Source organism: Choristoneura fumiferana, unplaced genomic scaffold (genome assembly GCF_025370935.1).
Source record: "Choristoneura fumiferana unplaced genomic scaffold, NRCan_CFum_1 Sck3bRy_104;HRSCAF=289_pilon, whole genome shotgun sequence".
NCBI lineage: Eukaryota > Metazoa > Arthropoda > Insecta > Lepidoptera > Tortricidae > Choristoneura > Choristoneura fumiferana.
The window spans coordinates 1-21,387 of record NW_027412786.1 but is presented as its reverse complement, the minus strand read 5'-3'; the positions used below and the strand labels follow the sequence as shown (position 1 = coordinate 21,387).

General features: G+C 36.9%; 2 protein-coding genes and 1 long non-coding RNA gene across 3 annotated transcripts; 1 reads left to right on the top strand and 2 right to left on the bottom strand.

Moving 5' to 3' along the window:
* The first annotated feature begins 6,771 nt into the window (after window positions 1–6,771).
* Window positions 6,772–7,686, top strand: LOC141444965 (uncharacterized). Its single transcript, XM_074110744.1, has one exon. The coding sequence runs from the start codon at window positions 6,884–6,886 to the stop codon at window positions 7,199–7,201; it is 318 nt and encodes a 105-aa protein (XP_073966845.1). The 5' UTR covers window positions 6,772–6,883; the 3' UTR covers window positions 7,202–7,686.
* A 2,445-nt stretch (window positions 7,687–10,131) lies between these two features.
* Window positions 10,132–14,922, bottom strand: LOC141444966 (uncharacterized). The gene is made up of 3 exons (XM_074110745.1): window positions 11,605–14,922; window positions 11,314–11,333; window positions 10,132–10,858 (listed from the first exon to the last, which is right to left on the bottom strand). Exons 1-3 carry the CDS (start codon window positions 14,920–14,922, stop codon window positions 10,132–10,134), a joined length of 4,065 nt encoding a protein of 1,354 aa, XP_073966846.1.
* A 3,967-nt stretch (window positions 14,923–18,889) lies between these two features.
* LOC141444964 (uncharacterized) lies at window positions 18,890–21,377 on the bottom strand. The gene is made up of 2 exons (XR_012453250.1): window positions 20,943–21,377; window positions 18,890–20,407 (listed from the first exon to the last, which is right to left on the bottom strand). It is a non-coding gene; the product is annotated as an uncharacterized lncRNA (long non-coding RNA).
* Between the last annotated feature and the right edge of the window lie 10 nt (window positions 21,378–21,387).

Genomic DNA, 21,387 nt, shown 5'->3' with positions numbered 1-21,387 from the left:
AGGCCTTCACACCACACGCTTCCACTGATTATGCATAGGTCGTAATAAATTAAAGCTATAGTCGATATTGCATCTATCTCCCCTAGATTTCAGAGTGATAAATTTGACTCTAGCCGTTGTTAGTATCATCGTTGTTTTTAGAGCTCATGCTCATGAAAATTAATTTCATCATACACCTAATCACGTCTTTAATAACCAGCGATAAGGGTGATATCGATGCAACAATAGACAGAATTTTATACGGTAATTAATGTTGTGTGTATCATAAACAGCCAGATACTTTAGAACCTGTAAGCATCAAGTTGTATTGTGACAAATTCGTAGAATGACTTATAAAATAATCTGACCAAGTTCAAGTTGCACTCACGCATTGTAAGTTCAGGATAGGTTTAAAAGCAAGCAAAGTAAAAACATAAAATTATACATACTAAGTAAAAACTTCTATGAAAACGAGTTTTTTAGGACGGAACCCTATTACTGAGACTCCGCTGTTTGTCTGTCTGTCTGTCCGTCGGTCTGTCACAGGGCTCTTTCTCTTGAGCCGTAATAGCTAGGCACTTGAAATTTTCACAGATTATGTATTACAGTGGCCGCTACAACAACAAATACTAAAAATAAAATAAAGTTAAAAATTAAAGGGGGTCGTCATACAAGAAACGTGTTTCATTCAGCGGTTTTTGGTTGCTAGGCTGCCAAGATGACGGCCGTCAGTTGCTAGGGGCAACGCGAGTGACCCTATGTTGTTTTTAATGTTTAACTACTTATTAATTTGCGATTTTATTAGTGCTATTTTATAAAACCTTCGATAATATAATAATTATTGTGGTTTATTTTTTGTGCAGCATTAAGACTAAATAACAATTTATGATCCACAAACCTCCGACACACACTACACACACTTCACAAAAGCCAACTTCAATAAAGCACTCACAGCCGCTGTGTTTAATGTTTTTAAACTAAAAAATGTCCGTTATAATTCATACTAAGTAACACTATTTATTTACAAGGTCAAAATTTAAAATCAGGTTAAGATTTATTCACTAATTCATAATAAGTACGCGCCGTCGGCCGAATTACCGCGTTCAGCCACTTTTTAGGGTTCTAAAGCCAAAATGGCAAAACTGGAACCCTTGTCTGTCTGTCTGTCTGTCCGTCCGTCCGTCCGCGGCTTTGCTCAGGGACTATCAATGCTAGAAAAGCTGTAATTTTGCACGGATATATATTATGTAAACTATGCCGACAAAATGGTACAATAAACATTTAAAAAAAAATTATGGTACCTCCCATAGACGTTAAGTGGGGGTGATCTTTTTTTCTCATCCACCTATAGTGTGGGGTTGGATAGGTCTTTTAAAACCATTAGGGGTTTGCTAAAACGATTTTTTGATTCAGGGTTTTGTTTGCGAAATATTCAACTTTAAAGTGCAAATTTTCATTAAGATCGAGCGGAAAAATTTGAATAAATTCAGGATGATAGTAAGTATATCAAACTTTCAAGGAAAACTATAACGGTTAAGTTTGCTTGAGAATTATTAGTAGTTTAAGAGTAAAAATACGAAATCCTTAGAAAAATATCACTTAATTTTTTCGTAATGGCTACGGAACCCTATTTCGGGCGTGTCCGACACGCTCTTGGCCGAGTTTTTTTCTGCCGCGGCGAATGGCAAGAGTCTAAAGCGCTATTCAGCCTCCGACAGGGCGACAGCCAAAGAGGATGAGAATTTAAAATTGTTCTTTATTCAAAATACTTGCACCTAGTGCTTACATTTTGGTGATATGTTTTTATTAACTTGTAATGTAATGTAACTAGTTATTTGTTCGGGTGGAATAAATATTTCAACTTAAATTTGAAGTGGATATCTTCAACCGATTGAGCTGAAATTTTGCATGCATGTATAAATCCGATGACAATGCAATATTATTATGACGTAGATGTTGGCCATTGGAACTTTGTAACGACCGTTGGCCTTATTTGATTCGTCTTGACAACTACCTACTTTGGTAACCAGGGGCAAAAAGTACCGCCAGCAAAAAAGCTTGTATTAGAATTTTTTACAAAAAATTATTACTGAACTATTTGTTTTTAAAACATTGTACCGACACCTGACCGACTTTTTGCAGTGATGTGAAATTCTGATTTTTTACTTTACCCCTAAAAACATACTATTATGCCATATTCGAGCTAGGCAGCAGGCCTTGTCTGTTTTTTTTATTCTCATTTATTTTATAAGCCATGAGAATAAAAAAAACAGACAAGGCCTGCTGCAAGACCTTGTCTGTTATTAATGTACAAAAATGTTTCATATGGTGCAGAAAAAAATAACCTATTCAGTGTCTTAATTTTTTTTAAACAAAAATTATTGTTGCTGTTGAAATCCGATTCCCTTCATAGACTCTAGACGATTCTAAAGAGACTAGGTACACCTAATGCTCTTAGGGAGGTTCTTGTACTCCCACTGAGAGCTGTGGACGGTATTTACTTGGTTTTTGCAGCTTAGGCTTGCATACTAGTTTCAAAGTTGTATGGCCGTCGGCGTCGGGCGCAATCCTGATTACAAATCTTCATGCAGTATTAACACTGGAATCAGTTTTATCTACATTTTGTCGAGCATTGCTTCTGCCGTCTCGCAATAAGTATATTATCGTGTTGCTGCTCTCCCCAGCTTTGTCGTAAAGTCTCATTTCGCTTGATCTCAGAAAATCTTTGCAACAGTAGACAGAATATTAGTGTCGACAATTTCGAATGACGGCAGTAGGATGAATTCGTGAAATAATGTTACGGGTAATTATTATTCATTTTATGAATTCTTAAGTCTCTGTTTTATTTTAAAGAATTATTTTTTAAATATTTCCGGTGCAAGTAGACGTTCAGAAGGTAGGTAATTTAAAATTCTTTACAATAGCGGCTTAGAAATCTACAAAAACCACATAATCATAATATATCAAATAAATATGTAGTAGATTTTTTTAACTTAATGCAGATAAATTCTATTCTTTATATAGTTTCACTTGTAATTTGAGGCTACTCGTAAAACAGTGCAATAAAATTGTAGATATTTTCATCATTTTTCATTTATTTTAAGCACATATTATATTATCATATTATTATTATTATTATTATTTTAAGCTGTTAACTTTTCCCACTGTTTGAAATCTGTTCTATAAGACAGAACAGTTTCGTTTTACAATAGAAGCATTTCTGTATTTTGCCTTTATTCTGAATCTGGTACCTGTTTCAGCTTAAGGTTCTAACTACTATAACAACTGGAAAATGAAATGTTTCATTCTGAAATGAAAATTTAACTATAAAACTCACCTACTTAGACTCTTACTATTATAGCCTTACTACTTAATCCAGTACTAACTAACTGAGCTTTGACGACCGGATGGCCAAGTGGTTAGAGAACCTGACTACGAAGCTTGAGGTTCCGGGTTCGATTCCTCGCCGGGGCAGATATTTGTATGAATAATACCAATGTTTGTTCTCGGGTCTTAGATGTTCAATATGTATTTAAGTATGTATTTATCTATATAAATATGTTTATCCGTTGCTTGGTATCCATAGTAAACTTAGTATCCATTGGGTAAGAATTTTTGAGCGTCACGATTTAAATGGGTCCCGACTGTTGAACTTTAAGTTAGGTACTTAACTAAGTTCTAGCCCACTAGACTTGTTTTCTTCTTTTCAGTATCTTTTAAGGCAGTCGGGTTTTTTGAGTTTTTAAATTAATTGTTTTATTTTACACTTTTTTAATAGTACTTTGAAAATGGTAGATTTAAACTATTATAACCCATATATATTTAGAATGGGGTAGTTATTACCCTCCTTCTTCGCAGTCGGGTAAAAGTAATGCTAACAACAAATATTCGGTAATATTATAAAGGGAAGAACGCACTAGTTAGAAGCACAAAACTAATATTTTGACCCGCATACCTTCTCCGTTTGTCCTGTATCATTTATATCGTAAAAAAAAGACTTAGGGTTCTGTATCTCAAAAAAAGCGGGGTCCTTGTCATTTCGTAATCCATCTGTTGTGCGTTTTACCTGACATGGTAAATTGCCGATAGTTTAATATTGGAGTACTTGGAGTATTTTTACTTTTACCTCATCGCGCTACTCTGGCTTGCACTTGCATAAATTTTTGGCACGTGAAAAGAAATAAATATAAAACATGAAAATTATTTGATTATCATGATTCCGCAATCGGTAGGACTATCGTTATATCATAAAATTTCGTTTAAACAAAATCATGATCATGAGAAGTTAAATAGCATGAAAATAATAAGGTATTAAGTACTCGTGGTCAAAAAAAATAGTGATTTTTCGTTACGTTTTGGACGGTAATATATTTTTATTATTTTTTTAAAAGGGTTTAAATCAATTATCTCATTTGCGACCTTGAGAGTTTATATCGTGTCATATAATAAAAAAAAAATTAAACCTCTAGGTGTTATCAGTTTTTTTTTATCAGCCTTCCAAATTTGAAACGTCCAAATTGGTCAAAATTCGCGGCCTTACCCATACAATACAATGATTCTTTATTTAAGACTACAAAGAATACGACAATAATAAGCAAAATACAGAAAATATACATTACATACAGAACTTATGTAAATACTTCAATGTAACATTTAGAAATAAATAAATTGGCAACCTAGATTTGCTTGGTTATAAAAATCATACGTTTTTCTCAGAAGTTGATACTAAAAAACCTCTATAAAACAAAATTCATCAATCGTAACAGAGCCGTTTTTCAGATCTAATATTTTCGTACGATATCGCTAAATTAGTAAAATAAAGATATTATTCGTTTAGCTGTATTAGGATTACCTAATTGGCGATAATTTATACTAAACTACTTATTATGATTTTACATATTATAAAATAGACAAAGCTCCGTCCTTAGGTAGGTAGGTATAATATGGATATTAGCATACAGACAACATGAGTATTATATCATTGTTTAATATACCTAGTTATTTTTTATACAAGTTGTCCATTATTTAAATTTATTGAGTTTTTTATCATGTAAATTTGTTTATCTTCGTCATCATCTGCAATGAATATAAATAATTCAAGTTAAGTACTTACAAGAGTTGATTTTGCTCGAAACAAAAGTTTAAGGGCAGCGAACACAACACTCCCTTTTTCCGTCATAACAATTTATGTTATTGTTTCAAAAGTTTAGTAATCTGCATGGAGATTTTTTTTAGAAGGTTGAGAGCAAAAAGGTGCATTTTGTTCTTCATTATTATATTAATGGCTGGTTTGTAAACACACAGTATTTTATTTAATCAGGTTTATACAATATATTTTGCTATTTTTTATTATTTGAAGCCAAAGCAATACACATAATAAGTGAAAATAAAAAAAAAATAAGAAAATTAAAGTCCAGCGGTGGTGTAGCGGTATAGCACACGGCACGGAATGCCGAGGACCTGGGTTCGATTCCCAGCGCTGGTCTTATTTTTCTGGTTTTTCTGTGCATCTATATTTCAGTTTGTATTTTCGATATAGGTTTTACGGGATGACATTTGGAATTGAAATAAAAAATACAAAAAGATTCCAAAAAACCAATCTGAAAATAAAAAGTTTCTTCCTTTTACTTAAATTTCTAAAAATACAGCCCTGTGAGAGGAAAGAGCAACAGATAAAGGGTAGATTTTAATTATTATTATTAGCCTATTCTGTCCCACTGCTGAGCAAAGGCCTCCCCCGATACTTCCACTGCTCTCTGTCCCCTGCATACAAGGGCCAGTCCTTCAAGAAGTAGTCCAGTTCATCCCGCCATCGCCGTCTAGGTCTGCCAGGTCGCCTTTTCGAGTTGGTGGGCATCCACTCGGTGGTTATCTTGGCCCACAACTCATCCGGCATGCGGCAAACATGGCCAGCCCAGTCCCACTTCAGCTTACGGATAGATAAGTGAGAAAAAAAGTATCTTTCGGGTCCTTATGACTAATTTTACAAAACGTAATATTGTTAAAAATATTTATATATGAACTTTATCTTGCTGTTTTATTCATGTCGCGTGCGTGTGTAGCTGTCTTGTACATGTGATTGCGATGTAACAAGGAAAAATAAGTTGTAAGTACTTAATTCATTATCAAGTTAACTCCTGAATCCAATAAAAAATAATATTTGTCGCGATTTTATTCAATTACTTATAGGACAGAAGCTTTTAATTCTCAAGACGATTCATCTTACTTTATTTTACTACCCATACGGTAAATTATTAAATAAATACGTCCGACGATGTCTTGGTCGTCAATAAATGCATCTCACGGCCAGAGGTGAACGCACAGCGGACAGCTTGAACTTGACTTTGTTTTACCTTAACATTGCACCTTACAATACTATAATGTTACATAATGGTGGTACGAAAAGTATAGCTTAGATATTAATATAACATTAGGAATGTGAAGTTTTTTTTATAAAATAATTGTTGAATGTAAACTATCATCATTTATCGAATTCGAAAAGACAAGTATATTATTAAATCAATGCTATTCCTAATTTTAAATACGTCAGAAAAAAATTAAGGATAACTTCATGCAACGTCAGAAAATTAAACCCTGTTACAGTTATAATGAAGTAAGGTTTCCAGACATGACGTAAGATTATGACAGTAGGCGAGTGGCCACCTAACCTCTGCAATCTGTAATGTGTCAACACTTCAATGCGATTCCAGGGTAGAGACCGTGAACCCGGCGCACGCGCCGGTGTTTATTTGCCGTCGGATGAAACCGAGGCCGGTATATAAGCCGGCAGCAACTACACCCGACACCATTCGCGAATAAGCAGCCCCGACGCGAGCTTCCGTGGAACGAGGTCACGCTGACCGCGAACTAAATTAACACAATTGCCACTTGTAACCCTTCCGCGATGTCTTCCATACGCCTCCTGCTCTTCACAACCCTTCTGCTTCTAGCAGTAACGTCCATCGAAAGTGCTCCGTTCTTCGACGCTCTCTACGATGCTATCAACGGTAACGGAAGAAGATCATATGGATACAGTGGATACGGAAACCCGAATTATGGTTACCAGAACGCTTACCCCGGTTACGGCTACAATGGTTACGGGAATGTGGAAAGACACCCAAGGAAACAAGCTGATAAGTCTTGGAAAGATATTTGCAAAGTCCACTACCCAGATGCCATTGGTGGTGTGCCGGGCAGGGCGGGAGTTGTGTGTCCCTACTGAGGGTCAGATCGCGTGTTCTACGCAATGGAGCGGCTGCTGAGGCGGCGCAACATCATGAGGATGGGCTAATCTCAATTCTGAATCACCTTGACGTACAGCCAAAACATATATCGGAAACCAGGTCTTTGATGATTTAATTGAGATCCAACCCACGCCGCTGTAATACATTTTAGTGATTTTGAAAACGTTTGATATTTTCTTAAAATAATATGAGAGTCTTTATTAAAGTGCCCTCGATGACTTTTGTTAGGTATCATTAAATTATGGGATAACCTTGTGATAAAGAGTTCACCTATTAATAGTTTCGATTGATGTTACGTTAAGTATAGTTTCTTAAGCGAGTTGATTACAGGATGAACAGTGGCTAGAACACGCGATGTAAATCTATAAAAGTGATTTATGAAATTATGATTTATAATTGGCATTTTGGTACTTATAAAATCTTTAACTGGAGTTACGTCGAATAAATATATATTTTTATCATATCTTTATGTATATCATCGGTGCATTTCTTAGTAAAGTGATATATTATATGTATATTTTAAATTTTCTGTTGATTGAGCGTGTAGTTAGTTTTAGTCAATGTTCGTAGTGACATTAGAATTTTTAGCTTTTTATGCGCTGCAATATCCGGTGCCATTGAGTTGTTTCTAAGATATTAAACAATTAAGCGATTGTAAATATATTTTTTTTGTTTAATCTTATTTTAATTATTTTTTCTGATTGTTCTACATGAAGTCGAAATTTATTAAAACCTTAATAATTATCAAATTTGTAATGTAGCTATTACGACTGGACAATCCAATTTTCCAATACGTTTAAGTAATGTTAAATGAAATCTTAGCCTGCAATTAAAATAAATGGAAGGACTATTTTTGATGTTGATTAATGTGGTTGCAATTAAACGATGTAGGAAATTGCTTAACATCATGGTTCACATATATTCTGATGGATTCCAGGTTATGACATTACGAGATTTATCAATAAGTGGAAAAGTATTAAGTAAACTCGAATCAGAAATAGAGTATAGGATAGAGTATAAAGTGCAATGATTGTAACTCTAGTGAAAAACAATTTAATCTAATATTTTTTATTATTTCTCGTGAGTCCTAGAGTACCTACTTTTAACAAATGAATATTAAGAATAACTGCCGAATTTACTTTATACTCGTAAAGTACAAATAATTGAATCAAAAATCCATCCATCCATATGATTCAATGCAAAACAAAACTGGAAAACAACTGGTAAATATTTTTTTTAAATTGCTGATAAACAGCCTTTCCCACTAACATAATAGGTACTATATGATACCAAACAATTTATGTCATTTACTCTTGTCATTGACTTATCTATGGGTGATGAAACAGCCCTTTAAGTCATAAACTTTGTTTTTTTACAATTTGATTTATAGTTAATTAGATTCGATAAAATCTTTAAATATTAAGATTAGAGTCTAAGCGGAAGTTTTTTTTTGTTATTAAGTATTGAAATAAACAGATTAAATTTTAGGTTTTTTTTTTAGCTTTTGTATACTAATATAATAAAAAAAAATACAATATTTATGATTCTCATCTAGGTCTTAATACGACATCGTTACAGTAAAGACAGCACTCAGGAGTTAAAATAAATATAAATAAAGACAGTATATGAATTATATATACGACAATATATATATGTGCAATATATAAAATATATATATATATGGTTATATATATAATATATATATATATTATATATATATAGTCATGTGCCATTATTTAGAAACTATCAATTATCATGTTGTGACATAGCTTGCACACTATGATGTTATATTATACTCAACCTATAATTATTGTTTACGATAGAATTAGCCCGTTGCTGTGAATGGCAAGCCAGTTAAGTTCACTCTTCTTAGCACCATGGAGTACTTATTGGATCTTAGATTATAACCAGTATAATAGTTAGAGTTACTCCATACTTGAGAAACATGGTGTTGCAAGTTATACCATAGCTACGGGTAAATGAACTTTATTAATTCTTTGGTTCGGGACTCTAACACTAACAAACCTAATAAATATTATATACAAAACAAAATTATACATACAATTAATAAAAATACACCACAATCTGGTTAAACATGAAAATAAGAAACTTATTCTGATAGCCGCCAACACCGGAGCGTTGCAGATAACTTATTTTGCATCTGCTATATTAATTCAAATTGAGGTTTAATTGATTCAGAATCATGTAAACCTTTATCAACTTGATAATGATTAGGATATTCCTTAAACAACATTTACAGGGTGTTCAGTCAAACTACACACATAAACGTGATAAAATATCCCGACAAGGACATCTGATAATGTTTGATGTAGTTATACTTTGTTTTTTTAGCATTAAAAAAAGGGTAAACAATCTTAACGAGTCTTTTTATTGAAAAACGTTTTTAAAAAAACAGTACCTATTACTTATGATACCAAAATAATGTAAATGATCATACGTCCTTGCTAATTGATATTTTGCTGTGACTTATTTTTTTAAAAATTGTTGCTCACTACACTTTCACTGAACACCTGACTTTATAATAACACTGCACTGTTTATTCTTTGAAACTCATTTATTAAGCAAAACAACAAACATCTTAAACTTTTAAAGGAACACATCGTTAGCATGTTACGGCGAGGGATAAGCGCCATCTATTAGTAGCTTTTGGAACTAATTAACTTAAAACTATTGCAAGGGAGCACAGCGTTATCTTAACGGGTGGGCGGTACAGAGCCATCTAGAGTGTGTTTACTGTAATTATGATTTTTAACGTAAGACATTCAACATTACCGGCCCCCAAGGACGACTAGTCCTTTTTAATAATAAAATAAATACAACTCCAAACGAATAGATCGCCAATAACGATCTAGGTACTTCAATTTTAACTTATTTCTAATGAACATAGTTAAGCAACCAGAGGTAGAGGACAGATCTTTGTTATCGGCCTGCGGAAGGTACTATTTTTATACTTTAATGTAACTACGCGAGTTAAGCCATCTCGACCAGGGTGCTTATCTATAATACGGCCTAACAACCACTTTCCGGGGGGAAGTCTCTCATCCTTGACGAGAACTATATTTCCAATTTCTGGGTCTGGATTTCTGACCGTCCACTTAGGGCGATTCTGGAGAGTGGTTAAATATTCAGAGCTCCAGCGAGACCAGAGACATTGCAACATTTTTTGAAGCATTTGCCACCGGTCTAATCGAGAACCAGTGACTGACTCGAGACTTTCTTCCGGAACAGTAAGAGGAGCTTCTCCTATGAGAAAATGTCCGGGTGTAATTGGAGAAACATCATTAATAGAATTACTGATAGGAGCTAAAGGTCGCGAATTTACACAAGACTCAACTTGAGTCAGCAAAGTGGTATACTCTTCGAACGTGAGAAGAGTCTGGCCAATGACGCGTTTAAGGTGGGTTTTAATGGATTTAACTCCGGCTTCCCAGAGTCCTCCGAAATGAGGCGAGCCAGGAGGTATGAAATGCCAGGTCGTATTATCGTTGGCAAGAATTTCAGCTATTTCTCCAACTGCTTCCGAATTTCTATTTTTAAACATTAAATCTAATTCTTTAGAGGCACCAACGAAGTTGGTGGCACAATCACTCCACAGGTCACTACAATGACCGCGCCTGGAAGTGAAACGGCGAAACGCAGCTATAAAAGCTGCAGTGGAAAGGTCACTCACTAATTCCAAATGAATGGCCTTGGTCACGGTACATACAAATAAGGCAATATAAGCTTTACAGGTGCGATTACATCTGCCAGGATACAATTTTAACTGAACTGGACCAGCAAAGTCAACTCCGCTATTACGGAAGGGTTTGGCGGGCGTAACCCGACAGGCTGGCAGTTGACCCATCAATTGATTAATCGGAGCTGCAGATTGCTTATAGCAAGGAATACACCGACTTACAACTTTTTTTACTAAGTTCTTAGCGCCGATTATCCAATATTTAGATCGTATTACATTGAGTGTCAATTGAGGACCACCATGCAGACAATGAAGGTGAGCGTCATGGACAATGAGTGACGCCAACGGACATTTCGACAACAGAACTACAGGTGACATGGTGTTGAAACTCACCTGAGCATTGTGAAGGCGCCCTGTGACACGTACAAGTCCATTCTCATCAATGAATGGGACGAGTAAAGACAAAACACTTGATTTTGGAAGCCGACGTTTCCTTTTCAGCAGCTGTATTTCGTCTTGAAGCCAAATCTCTTGTGAAAGGCGAATACACGCGTTAGAAGCGAATCGTAATTCACAAACGGTTAAATATTGAGGGAATGTTTCTTGATCGCTTTGGTTATTTTTGGCCTCAATACGAGATTTACATATTTTCACAAATCGAAATAGATATGCAGTAATGCGAACAAGTTTTCTTAAAGAGGAGTATCTAGCGAGGTAAGCAAGTCTCTCGTCATCTTCACTCGACACTCCAGCCGACAAAGTAGTGAGGTTTTGTATATTAAGAGTGCGATTTTCTTTAGTTTCTAATTGTGTGACGGGAATGTCAAGAGAGGAGGAACGTTGATCCTCGAAGCTAGTATGATCGTGCAGGATCTTCGGTCCGAGCCACCACAACTCGCAGTCTTTCATTAAATCGGGACGAATGCCACGAGAAGCAACATCAGCTGGGTTATCTGCGGATTTGATGTGGTGCCACCGACCACTGCTTACATTGTTGACTATTTCTGTGACGCGGTTAGCGACATAAGTTTTCCAAGTGTTTGGACTTCGTCGAAGCCAAGACAAAACTATCATTGAGTCAGTCCACGCAAAGACAGACTCCTCAGAAAGTTGAAGACTTCTCTGAACATCTTTGAGCAACTTAGAAAGCAACACCGCGCCACACAGTTCCAAGCGGGGAACTGACACTTGTTTTACCGGAGCTACCTTACTCTTAGCTATTACAAGTGAGACGTGGATTCCATTTATAGAGATTACTCTTAGGTATACTACAGCAGCGTAAGCGAGGCATGAAGCGTCGCTGAACCCATGAACCTCCACTTTCTCAATGCCGTCCTTTTGAGTGTGAACCCAACGTTCTAAATATAGTGTTGGCATGTGTACAAGTTGATCTCGATAGCTGGACCACTCGGTAGCCAGTTCAAGGGGAAGTTCATCGGTCCAGTTGATACCGCTCAGCCAAAGTTTCTGCAAAAATATCTTTGCAGTGACAATTACTGGCCCTAAAAATCCTAAAGGATCAAAGGCTCGTGCAATATCTGACAGTACTGAGGTTTTGGTAAAAGCTTCCGTAGATGGAGTAATTTCCAACTTAAGCTCAAATACATCGTGATGTGAGTTCCATTTGATGCCTAAAGCCTTAATTGTGTCATCCATTTTAATGTTAACGCTTTCCTGCTTAGTCTTAGCTGTGGTGGGAATCTTTTTCAATACCTCAGAACTGTTGGATGCCCATTTGTGCATTTCAAATTTACCTTTAGCCATTACTTGTGAAATACTACTTTGTAACTTTGCTGCGCCTTCCTCGTCGCTCGCACCAGTGAGCAAATCATCCATGTAAAAATCGTTATTGATGATATCTACTATATCGGGATAATTCGATTTTTCATCTTGAGCAAGTTGCTTAAGTGTGCGAATGGCGAGAAATGGTGCACATGAAGTGCCATAGGTTACAGTTAGCAAGCGCTTTTCGAGGATCTCGTCTTGAGGTGAAGAGCGCCAGAGAATGCGCTGATAATCGACGTCTTCCTTTGCGACTAGTATTTGTCGATACATTTGTTTAACGTCCGCGAGTAGACAGATCTTGTGGGTGCGCCAACGAATAATCAAGTCGCGTAGATCTTGTTGTAGTGGAGGACCAACCAGTAACTGGTCATTGAGAGCAGATCCATCTGAAGGTTTTGCTGAACCGTCAAAGACTACCCTGAGCTTGGTAGTGGTGCTCGCTTGTCGTACAATGGCGTGATGCGGAAGAATGTAAGGTCTGTGACGAGGTTTTTCCTGGGGATTTACATCTTCCATGTGATTGAGTGCTTGATACTGTTCTATGAAATCTGTGTAGTCTTTTTTAAATGCTGGTTGGTGGGCGAATCTTTTCTCCATGTTTTTCAGTCTGTGTACTGCGATCTGTCTAGCATCGCCTAAATTCTCTTCGTGTGCATCTTTAAAAGGTAATCTAACGACGTAACGTCCATCTTCCTGTCTGGTGTGTGTCTTTTTGTAGTGTTCTTCACACTGCTGATCAAGCAGTGTCATCGGCTTCTCATGTGGTTGATACTCTTCAGTCTCCCAGAATTTGCGTAGTAGATGATCGACTTCCAATAATGCCGTCGAAACCGTGATGTTGGTAGATGGTAGTTCAGTTGCTGCCGTCGTAGCCCCTGACACTAACCAGCCCAATCTGGAGTTTTGTGCGAGAAGCGTGTCAAACTTGTGTAATCCTTGGAGTAGTATGCAAGCATAGACGTCTGCGCCCAATAAAAGATCAATTGGCCCAGGTTTGTTTAAGTGAGGATCTGCTAACTTTACTTGTGATAGTGCTGGCCATTGAGTGATATCAAATTCCTTAGTGGGTAACATTGGAGTCAATTTGGTGAGAACGTGCGCTTTAGCTTGCATTACATAGTGAGTATCAATTGGTGAGTAAATATCCAAATTTACTATGTGTCGTGCCTTCACTGCGTGATTACCGATACCAGTTACATTAGCTGAGAGAGGTGTTTTCTTCAAATTCAATAATTGTGCTGCTGATTCTGTGATGAAGGTTGCTTGTGACCCCTGATCCACTAAAGCTCGGAAGTAAACAATAGCACCTCGACAATCCTTCACACCGACTTGTGCTGTAGCAAGTATTACTTGATTGTTGTTTGAAATCGATACTTTCATGCTGGTGATCGGAGTTTCAGGAACATCAGCGTTCATGGCGGGAGTTTCTGTGACAAGGGGCTTGGAAACCACCTTATCGTAGTGTAATAATGTGTGATGTTTACGGTGGCAGGTTCGGCAGGATGTGACTTGTCTACAATTCTGAACAGAGTGTCCTTTGACCAGGCAGTTGAAGCACAGATTATTGTTTTTTACAAATTGTTTCCGGTTATCTACGTCTAGTTGTGTGAATTCAGTGCAGTGACAAATGTAGTGATTTTTCTGACAATATGAGCATTCCGTTGTAATTCCAGCTGTAAAAGATTTAACCGTCTTGGATTTTTGTGTCATCGAGGATGGTTGATAAGTTTGCTCTTTCTTCTCTTTCTTAAGTGACGTTTGTATCATTTCTATGGCTCTGAATCGTCCCTCCAAAAATGTGGTTAGGTTCTCATAGGTGGGTAACTCAATAGATGATCCAAGTGACTGCTCCCAACCCTTGTGTGTTTCACTATCAAGCTTCGATACTACGAGGTGCACCACAATCGGATCCCAAGAAGTTATATCAATATTCATATTTGATAAGCTGTTCAAACTTTGATTTGTGGTGTCTAGTAGATCCTTAAGTCCTTTAGGGCATTCACTAGTGAGTTTCTTTTGATTAAGCAAACGATTCAGAATGGTGTTCACGATTACTCTAGTGTTACTATAGCGATTTACTAAAGCATTCCAAGCCTTTTCGTAATTTGCCGCTGTTACATCAAAGTGGCGTACTAGCTGTTCAGCTTCGCCCTTTAAACTCGACCGCAAATAGTGATGCTTTTGTATCTCACTCAGTCCTTGATCGTTGTGTATCATAGAGAGAAATAAATCCCTGAAGCTTAGCCATTCATGATAATTACCAGAAAATGTAGGTATATTGATCGGCGGTAATTTTGTTACAGTCGTGGAAGAAGAAGAACATTGTGATTGAGTAGCATTTTTCTTTGATGTTGTCAACACGGCTATCTTTTCCTTTAATAGTGTTTTGAAATCTAAGTAATAATCCTCAGCTTTACTATAAAGATTCTTTAATTTTTGTTTATCTTCCGTTGTGATATCTTCTTTAATAATTTCCCTATGATCAGCCACGAATTTTGACCAATAATCTTCTAACGAGTCTCTCCGTGTCTCCAAATAACTAATTGTTTGTCTATCTAGTGGAGTTTTTTTATAGTTGGTATATAGTCTTTGGATATATTCAAATAATTCTTCTTGTGTTGTATAGTCTGCCATAGTGTGAAATAGTAAACTTTTTTTTCCAAGTGTCAAATATTTTCCAAGCTATTTTTTCTAAGTGTTCACGGTACGAAATCGACTAAGTGTTTTTTGGGTGCGAATTTTCTAAGTCTTTTGACACACGTAATTTGCTAAGTGTTTTTTGATCGAAACTATTCTAAGTGTTTTTGAAGCGAAATTATTCTAAGTCTTTTAACACTTTTACGCGGATTGCACTAAGTCTTTTTTAAGGCAAATTATTCTAAGTCCAAACACTACAGAATTTACTAAGTCTATTTTCTAACACGATTTTTCTAAGTTTTTTTTACACTTCACTTTAGTTCACTTTTAATTCCAATGTCACTGTTGTCAAGGGCAGACCTCTTGAGGGGAGGTTTGACCTTAAAGGAGGCCTAGTAAGTTATTCTTTGAGTAAAACAATAAGACTTTTTAACAATTTTTTAATTAAAATTGAACACAAAAAATAACAGGCCTAATTTGACAAAATTAAAAGTAAAAGTATTACGAGAATCTCAGGTAGTGAGTTCAAGAGATTTTATTGAGAGGTGGTTCTGATTATTCGGTCTCACTGGCCTACACTTCCCTGGAGTCGGAGAGAAGAACCCGGAGCGAAGAGGCTGGCCACAGCAGGGGGCCTGGTCCAGCTGAGTGGTCGTCGGTGCCGAGGTCAAAAGGGGCCTTAGGGCGGCAGGACGAGCAGCCTGGACAAGTGTTCCACGCAGGAGCGATCAGGGTCTTGGACGAGCCAGGAAGGATGTGCAGTACTCCGGAAGTTAAGGCCGTCAGGGCTTAGTGTCAGGTTAAAGGAGCCGCCTGAGCCGTGAGAATTGTAGCCGAACGGAGCTTTGAAAGTTGTACGAAGGTTGTAAGCCGTACAAAGGTTGTAAGCCGTACGAAGGTTTGGAAGTTGAAGCCGTACGGAGGTGCCCTGTAAATTAGGTGGTGTCAGTTGTGGTCCAGTGCTAGATTGTTTGCCAGTCACTCCTCTGCAGCGATGCCCCAACTCTTAGGGTGAGCTGAATTGCAGTGAGTGGCAAGGACAATCATACGGAGTTACAGGCAGGCAAAGGAAAGTGATTCTAGTTTTATATAATTATTTAAAAACAAAAGGTAAAAATAAATAGCCTAAGTGACCGTTAAAATTTGAAATACAACAGTTCACTAAATAACCGTTAGAGGATTACATTTGAAATTAAACGTTACTTAGCTGAGTTTGAATTTATTTTAACACCGGTAAGCATCCGTTGCATAAAAGTAATAAGCATTAACATAGTTCTGAGTTTATAACAACGGATGAGAGAAATTAACAAGTGTTAAAATATTAAGTATAAGAAATGTTTGAAATAAAAGATTCCCTGGCCAGGGGAAGCCTTCAGTTCAATTACACAAAGTTAAATTATAAAGAAAATAATTATAATAAAATACACAGAAAAACACAAGAGTTAAATATCGGAGAACTTACCAAGTCTGGGCGTATGGAGCTTTCGAGAGAGCTGTTTAGTGTAGTCTGAGCTGTTGAATGTGTGTTTTACAGCTGTGCTTCAGCTTTTAAGGGCGAGAATATTACAGTTAGAATTCCCCCGGTCACAGCTGATCGACAGCACCCCCCTTGGCCGACAAAAACGGTCAAGGGTGAGTTGGTTATAGATATATTTAGTCGTACAAACTCGTGTAGTAAATGAGTGTAATAAAATGCCTACTTTTATAAAATAAATAAGTAAATAATAAATAAATATTAAATACATATTATTACGTAAATAAATGAATCAAGTGAAAACTACGGTGGCGACCTCTAGAGTTCGTCCGTCATTCTGCTCAGAGATCCCTTATTGAAGTAAGCGCCATCTAGCTTACACTGAGCTAACTAAGATGTCAGCGATCGCCTATGTGCATCGTGACAGTACGCCCGTCCCTCCAAAAGAAATTTGAGCCTCATAGCAAATTTCGATAAAAAAAAATACACTATGACATAACGCTTACATACGTCGTCTCTCATACTATGATCATACTTCTACTCTCATGGCGGGTCAAACAACAACAGAGGCTTGTTGACCCTTATGTCAAAGGAATAAAATGTGTTAATGGAAGGTGGACGTTGTATGCATTCATAAAAATATAATTATAGACATTAATTAAATCTGTGATTGAAATTACCATCCGTTCCAATCATTAGAGTTTTGAATTACAGAGGCTAAGGGCATATTTTACGTGTTACCAACCGCACGGGTTCCGTAATTCAAATTTTAAAATACTTTTTAACGAGTTGCAAGTTCTCGGGTAAAGGCTTAAGGACAGATCAATTAATATTATAATAATGAGTGGCGGACCGCGACAAATGATTATACTAGTTTAGCGTGTACCAAGTAATATGTACGCGCTATAAGATTTAAAGAAATAATAGTGCAAAAGGGTGCAGCTATTATACGTCCGCGCGGAGGCGGCGCGCTAAAATGACTTGATTCTATAAATAGAACCGTGCGTCTAAGTGATAAGGGAGTGTGATAAGACAAAAATTAAATTAATACGCGTGCGCATTCGCCGGTGCTAAACGGAGACTGATGTGACGGCGCGCGACAGCTGATCGCCCGTCCAGATGCATTATGTAATTAGTACATTGAAAAGGAAGCAAGTGTGAAGCATATAAACAATTAATTAATCTGTGATTGGAATTACCATCCGTCCCAATCATTAGAGCTTTGAATTACAGAGGTTAAGGGCATATTTAACGTGTTACCAACCGCACGATTCCGTAATCCAAAATATTAAAATACTTTTTAACGAGTTGCAAGTTCTCGGGTAAGGGCTTAGGACAGATTAATTAATGCTATTGCGATTATAGATTGACCGCTAGAGGGCCTAACGAAGTATAGACATATTTTAAAGTGTTAAGCACGCGAGTTATCAAATTAAAAGAAGTTAATAATAAAAGAGATGAGACTAAGATTTGTCTGCGCGCGATGCGCAGCGCTAATAAGTTTAAGTATATATAAATAGAATTGGGCGTCTAGGTACGTAATAAGAAGTGAGATAAGAGGTTTTAAAAAATAACATGCTTGCGCATGAGCCGGAGTTAAACATGGCTGAGTGGAAAGCGATGCGTGTGACTGCTGTTCTAGGTGCATTTAATTGTAGGTAAACAACATTGCTAAGTAAGTAATTAGGTTGTTTATCATTTATTTAGCTTGCGCGGTTACTACCTGCGCTTGAGGGAGCGGTAAGTAATTCTATGGCAGAGCATAGTTACGAAATACCGCAGTTAAATATAAGAGTACCCTAATCTATTTTATAAAAAGCGTTAACCTGTCTGTTCGCGATCGAAGTATAATGATCTCTAAGCAGGGAACAGACGGTCGAAAATAGAGAGCACACGCATAATATATAAGAAATAAGAGATAACTGGTTTTATTAACTCTGCGACCAGTTGATTTTTAGCAAGCACTCGAGTAGTATGATATGAATGTTGTGAGTTGTGATGGTGGTTTGTGTAGTTGTATGCCAGATGTGGTATTTCTTCGACACACAGTACCTAAATTTAACTCTCCGTATGTTACAGTGCTAAGAAAATTAAGTAGTAGGACACAAGAAATAATAAGTGTTGTGTATCTCCCAGTAATGCTCGAATGTAAAATAAATTAAGAGACCGCGTTGAAGTTAAGTTAATAGTAAAATTTGGGAAAAAAATAAATGTCAGTGTGTTTACCGAGATAATGATAAACTGATTTTGATGAAAGATCTAAATAGTGGTTCAGATATTTTAAAAATATAGAAATATCGTTGCTTTTCTATAAAATTGTAGGTATTTCAAATACGTTATTTAAAAATGATTTGAATCGTTAGAATTTCAAATTCAGTGGTTGGCAGTCACTAAATTTAAAATAACTGTTTCACTTGAAGCAGCGGTGAACAATATTAGTGAAAGTATAATTGGCGTCAGTTACGGTTTAAATTTAACTTGATGAAAATTAGTAGGTAGAATTTGAATTGAACCGTTAACGTATTTGAATTTAGTTAATGCAACAATATTTAGTTAACTTTAGGGTATAGATTGAAATTGTCGTTGAGATTTGAATTTTAAAACGCCGTCCGTTTCAACTGTGGCAAGTGACAGTTGAAATTCAAATAGGCCGTTGACGAGAAAGTGGTCAAAGGTCGGCAGAGTATTTGAATTTAAAGATAACGGTAAAGCAGTTTAAAAATTAGAGTTATTAAAAGAAAAAAAAAACTATTAAATGAACCACTTAAGGGATCTCGGTAACTGAAACACTGGTTATGCCTATTATTCGCCTCTTACGAATTCCTAGACGGGGAATGGCGTTATTCTAAGCCCCGACCACCATACAGGGGGCGAGAAAAACAGGGTACTTACTGCGAGATACACAGAACACACAAGATACACAATAAATTTTTGCACAATCACTGCAATTCTAGGCAAGAAAAACGTAACAATCAGAACCTCTCAAAAAAAAACCCACGGGCGCCACTGTCAAGGGCAGACCTCTTGAGGGGAGGTTTGACCTTAAAGGAGGCCTAGTAAGTTATTCTTTGAGTAAAACAATAAGACTTTTTAACAATTTTTTAATTAAAAATTGAACACAAAAAATAACAGGCCTAGTTTGACAAAATTAAAAGTAAAAGTATTACGAGAATCTCAGGTAGTAAGTTCAAGCGATTTTATTGAGAGGTGGTTCTGATTATTCGGTCTCACTGGCCTACACTTCCCTGGAGTCGGAGAGAAGAACCCGGAGCGAAGAGGCTGGCCACAGCAGGGGGGCCTGGTCCAGCTGAGTGGTCGTCGGTGCCGAGGTCAAAAGGGCCTTAGGGCGGCAGGACGAGCAGCCTGGACAAGTGTTCCACGCAGGAGCGATCAGGGTCTTGGACGAGCCAGGAAGGATGTGCAGTACTCCGGAAGTTAAGGCCGTCAGGGCTTAGTGTCAGGTTAAAGGAGCCGCCTGAGCCGTGAGAATTGTAGCCGAACGGAGCTTTGAAAGTTGTACGAAGGTTGTAAGCCGTACAAAGGTTTGTAAGCCGTACGAAGGTTTGGAAGTTGAAGCCGTACGGAGGTGCCCTGTAAATTAGGTGGTGTCAGTTGTGGTCCAGTGCTAGATTGTTTGCCAGTCACTCCTCTGCAGCGATGCCCAACTCTTAGGGTGTGCTGAATTGCAGTGAGTGGCAAGGACAATCATACGGAGTTACAGGCAGGCAAAGGAAAGTGATTCTAGTTTTATATAATTATTTTTAAAAAACAAAAGTAAAAATAAATAGCCTAAGTGACCGTTAAAATTTGAAATACAACAGTTCACTAAATAACCGTTAGAGGATTACATTTGAAATTAAACGTTACTTAGCTGAGTTTGAATTTATTTTAACACCGGTAAGCATCCGTTGCATAAAAGTAATAAGCATTAACATAGTTCTGAGTTTATAACAACGGATGAGAGAAATTAACAAGTGTTAAAATATTAAGTATAAGAAATGTTTGAAATAAAAGATTCCCTGGCCAGGGGAAGCCTTCAGTTCAATTACACAAAGTTAAATTATAAAGAAAATAATTATAATAAAATACACAGAAAAACACAAGAGTTAAATATCGGAGAACTTACCAAGTCTGGGCGTATGGAGCTTTCGAGAGAGCTGTTTAGTGTAGTGTGAGCTGTTGAATGTGTGTTTTACAGCTGTGCTTCAGCTTTTAAGGGCGAGAATATTACAGTTAGAATTCCCCCGGTCACAGCTGATCGACAGCACCCCCCTTGGCCGACAAAAACGGTCAAGGGTGAGTTGGTTATAGATATATTTAGTCGTACAAACTCGTGTAGTAAATGAGTGTAATAAAATGCCTACTTTTATAAAATAAATAAGTAAATAATAAATAAATATTAAATACATATTATTACGTAAATAAATGAGTCAAGAGAAAACTACGGTGGCGACCTCTAGAGTTCGTCCGTCATTCTGCTCAGAGATCCCTTATTGAAGTAAGCGCCATCTAGCTTACACTGAGCTAACTAAGATGTCAGCGATCGCCTATGTGCATCGTGACACTGTACT

Excerpts from the sequence above, each read along its gene's own strand:
- LOC141444965 (XM_074110744.1), top strand. The coding sequence starts at position 6,884 with ATGTCTTCCATACGCCTCCTGCTCTTCACAACCCTTCTGCTTCTAGCA.
- LOC141444966 (XM_074110745.1), bottom strand. The coding sequence starts at position 14,922 with ATGATACACAACGATCAAGGACTGAGTGAGATACAAAAGCATCACTAT. Across the intron at positions 11,334-11,604 it reads ACTCCTCTTTAAGAAAACTT|GGCGCCTTCACAATGCTCAG; the intron begins GTTCGCATTACT and ends TACGTGTCACAG. Across the intron at positions 10,859-11,313 it reads GGCGCCTTCACAATGCTCAG|GCGCGGTCATTGTAGTGACC; the intron begins GTGAGTTTCAAC and ends TTTCACTTCCAG.